Below are 8,677 nucleotides of genomic sequence, written 5' to 3' on the forward strand. Positions count from 1 at the left end.
AACATGGTCCCTGTGGTAGAACGTTTATATTGATTGACGATTTTGTGCATTTATCAAAAACCCATCAGGTAGCCTGATTTCAGATGTGTCATGTAAACAAGATGATTAGAGAAAGCGTTCTTCTTGCTAAGCATGTACCTCTTGAAATAAAACTATTAAAATCAGTTCAGGCCGTTGTGTCTATTGGTCAGTCACCGGGAACAGCAAAAATTGTCTGACATTGACAGAACTTTGTCGGAGCCTACGACCGCACGCAGTGGTACTTAAATCGGTAGACCTAGACCCTGTCACGTTGAACGAGCCAAGACGTCCGACAATCGTTTATGACCTAAGAATTTGCCCACGATGTGGACATTTTGTCTGGGACAGCAATATCAGGGTATAAGACGGCAAAAATCCTACAGTCTGTCCGGGGCTTTAGTTCCCCTTGGTAGTGATGAAGCTCCCAGCTGGGCCTAAAAATGACAGTTTTTCATTAATTGCTCTGCCAATCCATTAAAACCCGCTATATTTAGAGGGCCATGGGAGATCGCGCCGTGAGATTAATGTAACGGCGTGATTCAATTTGAAAGTGCACTTGCTACCTTTTAATTCACGACTGTTTAAGCATATCTCGGCTCTGTCGTTGAAAGCATAATGAATGCTTAATGTACACAAGGTCAAGTCATGTTGCAATTACTGCTGCATGTTCATGAAGAGGAAATACATTAATAGTTGTTGAACCAAGCAGATGGCACTCAGGGTCACTAGCCTTTCCCACGACAGAGGAAAATGAACTGTTGTACTGAACACTAAACCACAAGTTTGGTATCCCTCTTGTTAACAATAAAGACAGAGCATACCTCTTGTTAACTTGATTTTGACCATTAATATACTTAACTTTAGTCAATTTGCCCCTACTACAGCAAGGCTCATGAGATGGTTTCGTCGCATACAATTAATGACCAATGATAGACAGAACTCACAAAATGTTCCTATAATGCCAAGACATAAGACAGACAACGGCAATTTGGGCATATAAAGTTTGTACGTGAAACTATTTCTAAAATGCATACTTTCAGTTTTTCCAAACTCAGTTGGGAGGTTTGCACTGCTGGTGCTGGCACATGCACAGATCAATTACACCGCTGCAGTTGAAGTAGCCTATGTCAAAACAGTACTATAATGCCAATATTTTTAAAAATTTTAAAAAGTTTTTATTTAACTAGGCAAATCAGTTAAGAACAAATCCTTTTTTACAATGACGGCCTACGCCCGCGGCCAAACCCTCCCCTAACCCGGACGACTCTGGGCCAATTGTGCGCTGCCATACCCCAATCACGGCCGGTTGTGACACAGCCTGGGAACGAACCAGGGTCTGTAGTGATGCCTCTAGCACTGCAATACAGTGCCTTAGATCGCTGCATCACTCGAAAGGCCGAGTGATATAAAACACGACGTTGCACCTGTTAAGACTCCAGTGACGCACCTGACTGGATAGTTCAAGGGGATGAAACAGTCACCAGTAAAACAAAAACAGGAAGCTCTCCAAACAGTAATCTGAAGCTGAAAAAGAAACAAGTGGGAAAACACTTGGAAAGCACCTGTGACTGCAGAACAGCACTGATCGTCTAACGCTAAAACACTTTGTTTTTGTTCAACTGAAGACCTGAAGTGATTATCTGGCCCAGTGATGGGCTTCGGTAGCGCTGATCAAGTTCAAAGAGAACTGTAAGCTCCCAAATTTCCATCATGACTCTCATTCTGTGGTTCAACTCTCACAGTCATACCAATACCGTGGCATCGTTGTGTTAGCTTTTTGTGGAGTCTTGGAAATGGCCATGGGGGTTGGAAAGACAGCACAAACAGATCTGGGACCAGGCTGTCATTGTGTCATATGCCTGAGAATAAATAAGGCACACTGGCGTACCACACATCCCCACAGCCCATGCAAGGCAGGGTGGCCCATGGGCTCTGGGGCCCTGACTGTAGCCTTCAGCGCAGAACGTTTTTGCGACATTTCCATAACGTCTCCATCTGCCACAGTTTGGCAATGTTATGTTTTCACTCATCTGTCTCCGCTAAGTGGTTGTGGGAACATTCCTACAACATTTCCACAATCACTCTGCTGCAGCTAGCGTAACGTTTTATAGCTAATATCATGCTATTCTACACATATTGTCATGGGGCAGAGAGAAAATGTTGCAGTTTTTTTTTTGCTAATCTTGTGCTATTCTACACATTTTGCAATGAGGTTGAGAGAATTTTAGCATTTTAAAGCAAAGTTCCTGCTATTCTACACATTTATTCTTGTATTTTGGGGGGGGCCCTAGAGCCCGCGGGACCTCCCCCAACTTGCGGGGGCTGCGGGGGTGTGTGGTATGCCAGTGGCTACAGTGTGCATACTCACTTCCTGCCAAACATGCGCAGTGTGAAGTTCTTGGTGGTGTGGGGGCAGCGGATGGCGGCGGCGGCGGAGGGCAGGACCGGGCTGGAGGAAGAGGAGGAGGACGAAGAGGCCGGCGAGGCAGAGGTGTAGGGTTCGTCTCCATCCTGCAGAGTCTCGTCAGGGTCGGGGGAAGCCCCTGCTCCTTCCTGCTCCTCTTCGGGCTGCTCCATGGCCGATGTTCTTAAACGGTTGTTTCTCAGTTCTCTCTCACACACAGAGCTTCTCCTCTCCTTTCAGAGGAGTCACAGAGTCCACACAGCCCCAGGCCAGGCAGCAAGAGGCCATAAGAACAACAAAAAAGTCCCCAGCAGCAATAAGCAGCAACTACACTCTGGCCGTTCCTTCCTCCATTAAAAAAAAAGGGAGGAAATTAGAGAAAAAACAAAACAGGAAATCGACAATTAGTCTTCCGTATGCCTGTTTCCTTTCTCACGTGTCAAGTTTGACACAAGAGCGCAGAGGAGGGAAACTCTATAGAGACAAACTTGGTGTGTGCACTCCTCGTGTGGTAGTCGCTCAGCACACACAGCTCTGTTGAGCTGCAGGCAGCAAAATCATTCGAACTGAAATGTCTCTCCTGTTCCTCCACAGGCGGGTCTGGTCTTCTCTCCCAACTGGCTTCCTCACTCTCTTCCTCCAATGCCACAGTCAGAGGAAGCCTCTCTCCCCGCTCTGCTGTTTGTGTTTCCTGGTCAGGCTGCGCTCTCTCCCTCTCTCTCTCCTGGAACTACTACTACTCTCACCACCACACAACACACACTGGCTGGCTCACCTTCTATGGGACTATTTCAAACAATCCAGGAAGTGTCATACCCAGATGAAGCAACAAGCAAGAACAAGGCCTACCTGTGGCTTCTTGTTCGCATACGTTCCCTCTCTTGCTTCAGTGTCATCTCGCTTTCTTTCACTCTCTTGCACATACTTTTATCTCCCACTCATCTCTGTAGCTCTCCCTTGCTTTCTCTCTCTGTCCCTCCCCTCCCTCTTACTTTCTCTCCCATTGGCCGAGAGTATTATGTGAGTGCGTTGCCACCTATTGGTCGTTAATGAAAAATGCCAAAATTGAGTGTGTGGAAGGGAACGAAAATGTGCTAAATGTGTCCAAATATCCAAATATAGACTAAAACATGTCGAAAGCTGAAAGCATACATGAGCTCAACCTAATTTATAACACATCCTGTTTAACCACAGAACCACACGTCTGCTTATTATGATAATAAGGACGTTGCAGGTCCCATTGCTTCACTATACAAGGGCATGAAATTAAACAAAAGCACCTCATTTTTTATTTGAACACATCCCTCTATTTAAAACCAGGCGGTATGTATAACTGCCTGACCAAAGTCCTGCCTCTCACTTCGATCACATTTCCAGTTCCCCACTCTCTCTCTCTCTTTGCAATGTACTCCGCTCCGGTTTCCCTCCCACATACGCTTTACATAAAGATGGGTGAAAAAATGCCCACGCCATCCATCCATCTATCCAGCGCTTTTTTTTCTCCACACACACCACCCCACTTTTAGCGTTAGAGAGTGCCGCAGCAGAAGCTGAGAGTTCACACGGCCGCAGCAGTGAGTCCCACGCAGAGATCTTCACCACATGCGCGTGGCTGCCACCTCCCCTGGGCTCCCGTTATGAGCTGGAGTTCAGCTCGGTGCACCGCTCTGAAGGATAGCCAAAGTTATTTTTTGACAGCCAATTTTTAAAAAAGAGGTGCAGTGGGCGCCTGGCGGATCAGCGCGATACTGTAATAATCCGGGGCTGTTTCCAGGATGGGTCGACCATCTCACTCCACAAAATGTACAACTCGGGTCATGATTGCGTAACAGAATTGGGTTATGATGATACCTCCAGGAATGATGGTGATGTGGTGCCCCAGTTTCAGTTTGTGTTGCGTATCAAGGATTATAGGTTGTGCCATGACAGTTACACAGGCCCAGACTGGAGGGATGCCCCAAGCAGATGTTTTCAAATGGAGATAAGAGTTGCAGAGCTCCGGGGGCACAGGGGGACACAGTAGAAAAAAAATAGGAAAAAAAACGACACTGTGGGTCTGAAATGGCACCCGATTCCCTACATATTGGACTACTTTGACCAGAGCCTTATGTAGAGAATAGGGTGCCATTTCGGACACACCTGGGCTGTACCTGAAGTAACCGAGGCAAGATATTTTTATCAATGACGTCGGGAAAGGTCCAAATTAATCAAAACAAACTTAGTGTGTATTCTGTATCTCGGTTTTATTGCTAATTATACCTCACTGCTCACTCAAATGTATGTCACATGAGCACACCACGCCACGGTAGTGGACCTGTTAGATAACACATTGCGGTGATTTGCACTGCTCAGGTTATGGAGGGACTCAGTCCTTCTCCTAGCTATTAAAGCTCTATGAAAATACAAGATCATTGATGCCAGTCCTCTCTCAGTGACCTGTAACCTTAGATAACACATCACAGAGTATCAAATCAAAATCATCTACGCATTCGGTGCATTGCGTTTTCAGAATGCAGTGAACATGGTAGATGCTTTTGATTTGGTACTCTGTGACGTGTTATCTACGTTCCTAATATCCAGAAGTCAAATATCAAAACCTCAACGAAACAATAACAAATGGGCCTACTACTAAGTAACAGCAGTCAAACATGCCTATGGCATTTTCTGTTGGAAATCACAATGGAACAGACACCAGTTTTGGGAATAGCTACATCACCCTACTGTACAAAATGCAGTCTACACAAATGAGCACCCCCATGGACAAATCATTAAATCTACATTTAGAAGGACACATTTCCCAAAATCAGTAATCCCTCTCATCCCTCCTCATTTGGATAAGTGAAACACCCAAACATAAGCCATGGGGAAATGAAGAACACGTTGCATGGGTGTACAGTCTAGTCAGTTTTTAGGCCATGCTGGTTTTCATTAGGGCACACCATAACAAAATGTTTAAAAACATTTTGCAACAGAAAAAATAAAACTAAAGCGTATTTAATTGAAAACATATGGAGGTTTAATTTCTGTTTTATTCCGTTTAATGCCTTAATAAACATGACCCGGGTTATAGTTCATATCAAGCCTAATCAATAGATAATACAACAACAACAACAAACTGTTAAACTTACTGTATTTCACAAGGTGAAAATTAATGCAGAGGTATGTGTAAAGAGGTTGTATGCATGTTACAACATACGTTCAGAGGGATGTAGAGGCCAAAAAAATGTACAAGTGGGTGATGACGATAGCACATATTTGGGGCAAACCATATTTGGAGTGGTTTGGGCTCCATCTAGTGAAGATACAGTGTAATTCAATCATTGGGGAAGATGCTGAGTGTGCGATGACAATTACTCACGCATCATGCCTCAATATTTAGACTTGAAAGCAGACTAAGGACTGAATTGACACGTCAACACAGCTAAAAGCGATAAAGCCAGTCAGACATAGAAATTAAATGTTCAGAGGATAAATGCCAAGCATAGGACCTTATACAAACACATACATTTGCAATACAGGAAAACAAAGGCCATAAGTGAGCAACCATACAGTAGAGAAGTGATTTACATTACCGGCAAACAAAAATCCATATCATCTGCTTTTTTTTCTTTTTTCTTTTGTTACTAACACCCACACATGAGCCCACGCAGACAGAGGACATATGCTTTCTCTGCTGCACCAGCGCCAACAGGAAACAACAAGGCAGCAGCCAATGTTCTAACGATAGGATACAGCACAGAACTACATTATTCCATTATTCAACGGGTACAATTTTACTTTGGTGTGTTTGGTCAAATAAATTGTGCAATTAATCAGAGTAGGTCGGTGCCTCCCACATTACCTGTGACAAGGCAAGATCATTTTGCACTGATGTTTCTTCATTTGTGTTTATATCCTTTCAGTCCCCTGTCTCTCGACGCAGACCACAAAAACCTAAACTCAAGAGTCCACAGTCTGTTACGAGAGACTACACAAAGTCACCAAGAGCGAGCCGCCCTTAAAGCCTTTTATTTGTTCTCCGTATCCTGATTCAACTTCCCCATTGTTACGGACAATATTACTAATCATCTTCTACTTGTTAAGAAACTGGAAACCGGTACTAAGTCATTACAAAACAGGTCAAGTGTCTTGTGAAAGTGATTGCAGTGCCACTTACTGCAATCACTAAACAAGAAACAGCTTAAAAAAGGAAGAGAAATAATTGATTGTTAGTGACCATTACCAAAGGCCTCTTTATTTCACATCACATGGTCAAACCATGTCATATAGTAAGCAGAGAAAAAGGAGAAAAAAGAGAAAGAGAAAAAAAAGTTATACTATAGTATAGTCTCAGTGGTTTTCTATATATAGTACGTGTGACTGGGTTAATAGCTATTCGCTTTGGTCATGGGGTGCACTTGTTACAAGGGACCTGCGATTAATGAACATGCCATGTTACAGCAGGCCCTCATTAGCCATGCAGGCATGGGTTCATAACAAGCAATCACATGGGCATGTACTGTATGTGCTGCTGTGGTTGCCTGACAGGTCATTTTGCCAGCCTGTGCAGTCAGTCTGCTATTTTCACAAGAACAGCAGCACTATTTCAGTCCTACCAGCTCCAGCCCTGGGGCTATAGAGATAGAGCGATACTCGTGGCTCCCACAATCGAGAACACCACAGTATTGCATGGCAGCGGATAGATGTGTGTTCTCACATTGATGACGGTTTCTTTTGATGATGAGGGAGTCGAAAGAAAAACAGGTCTTACCCAACAGGGTTGCGGTTTCCCCCGTTCTGTGCGTGGGCGGGATGGGGATTGTTTTTATGGTTTGACATTTAAGGTCACTTATCAATTTGAACCCTTCCAGCAAACCTCCTCTGCCTGGCTGACTGTCATGACACATCACTGACAGAGGTCAGCTCATGGGGCCGAGCAGAGTTAGTTATCACACAACAAAACACACAGACAGAATCGGATATTACGAGTAGGACACCATCTCAACACTACATGGAATTGAAGCGGTATTATACAATGCTGGTCAGATGCTGTTCACATCTGAATGCTGTTAACAATGTTGTTCTATTGCAACTGGTGTATTCAGTTACAATAAAACTACAAGGGGAAGTACACTGTGAACACTTTAAATGACAAAATAAGAATTGGACATATTCTGGCAAACTAGAGAAGCTACACTAGTCTATGGCTTGCTTGGTGTGTTATGAAGTGCCATGTGTTTCCAGTGCAGGCATGATGAATATACAAAAGACACCAAACACAGCTTCGATTTTCATCATTTTCAATCCGATACAGATTTTCATAAAACACACACACATAAGCAAGCAGAACCTCCACTCCACATATGCACACTTCATCAGCTATCCCAAATGAAGTAGAGAAAAAGGCCCTCCTCTTCCCTCACTCAGCACTGTACCAAACAGGAACGGGCAGATGGAACGTTCTGTGGTACAGCTGTGTCCACCAACCGGTGTGTGTGGGGGTTGTAGCATGCAGACAGTGTGCATTAGAGGTTGACACAGAAACAGGACTCCTGCAGGACACGCAGGGAATGTCAAGTTCTTGAGTCAAGTTCAGGACAGTTGAAAAATTAAAGACTTTGTCCAAAACTTGAGACACAGCTAGTCAGCTAATGTAACGGAAAGACTTTGTACATTTCTTTAGAGACCAGGGGCCTCATTTATAACCGTTGGATAAATTGAACAGTAAATATCTGTGTGCCCCATTTATGAAAAGACAGTGCACACACAAAAATAGAGATTTAAAAACTCGCCATACTTACCATGTTTCCCGTTATAAATCCAACCTGTCATAAAACTGTGTGCAAGTGAAGGAGCATTATAACTCTGCCTGATTAACACCCATCATTCACCTTTTCTGGAGACAATAACACCCTTATTTGCTGTATACTTTGGAAGTATTGGAATTAGGCCAAGATTGTATATCTAAAGGACATATCAACGGCGAACTTGATCAAATGTCTTTGGATGCGTTAGCAGAATGTTGTTTTTTTTCAGTGACATTTGCTGTATCTGACCGTTTCTGAAACACAAAGACATTTGCAAATTGTTGTGGACCTGTAAACAGATGATTTGAATTCAATAATGTTTTGCAGTTACTTTCTCCCAAACCTAAATATGCTGCACTGCCTGTAAATTCTGAAACATTGTCTACTCTAAAAAAAAAAAAAAAATGAAGTACAGAAGGCCAACTTAACAGTGGTAGCGACACACTTCAATGTAAAATATCAACTG

General features: G+C 43.6%; 1 protein-coding gene across 3 annotated transcripts in view; it reads right to left on the reverse strand.

The window, feature by feature from the left end:
* Window positions 1-6,380, reverse strand: part of dgkzb (diacylglycerol kinase, zeta b) — an 85,902-nt gene extending 79,522 nt beyond the window's left edge. Inside the window, exon 1 of one of the 3 annotated variants that reach the window (XM_042301324.1) lies at window positions 6,267-6,380. In XM_042301324.1, the coding sequence (XP_042157258.1) occupies window positions 6,267-6,307 (41 nt within the window). In that variant the 5' untranslated portion in view covers window positions 6,308-6,380. Of the gene's footprint in view, window positions 1-2,389; window positions 3,380-6,266 lie in introns of those variants that run through there. The other 2 variants (XM_042301321.1, XM_042301323.1) reach the window with 2 other exon arrangements.
* Window positions 6,381-8,677: the final 2,297 nt, after the last annotated feature.

Source organism: Oncorhynchus tshawytscha, linkage group LG19 (assembly GCF_018296145.1).
Source record: "Oncorhynchus tshawytscha isolate Ot180627B linkage group LG19, Otsh_v2.0, whole genome shotgun sequence".
Lineage (NCBI taxonomy): Eukaryota > Metazoa > Chordata > Actinopteri > Salmoniformes > Salmonidae > Oncorhynchus > Oncorhynchus tshawytscha.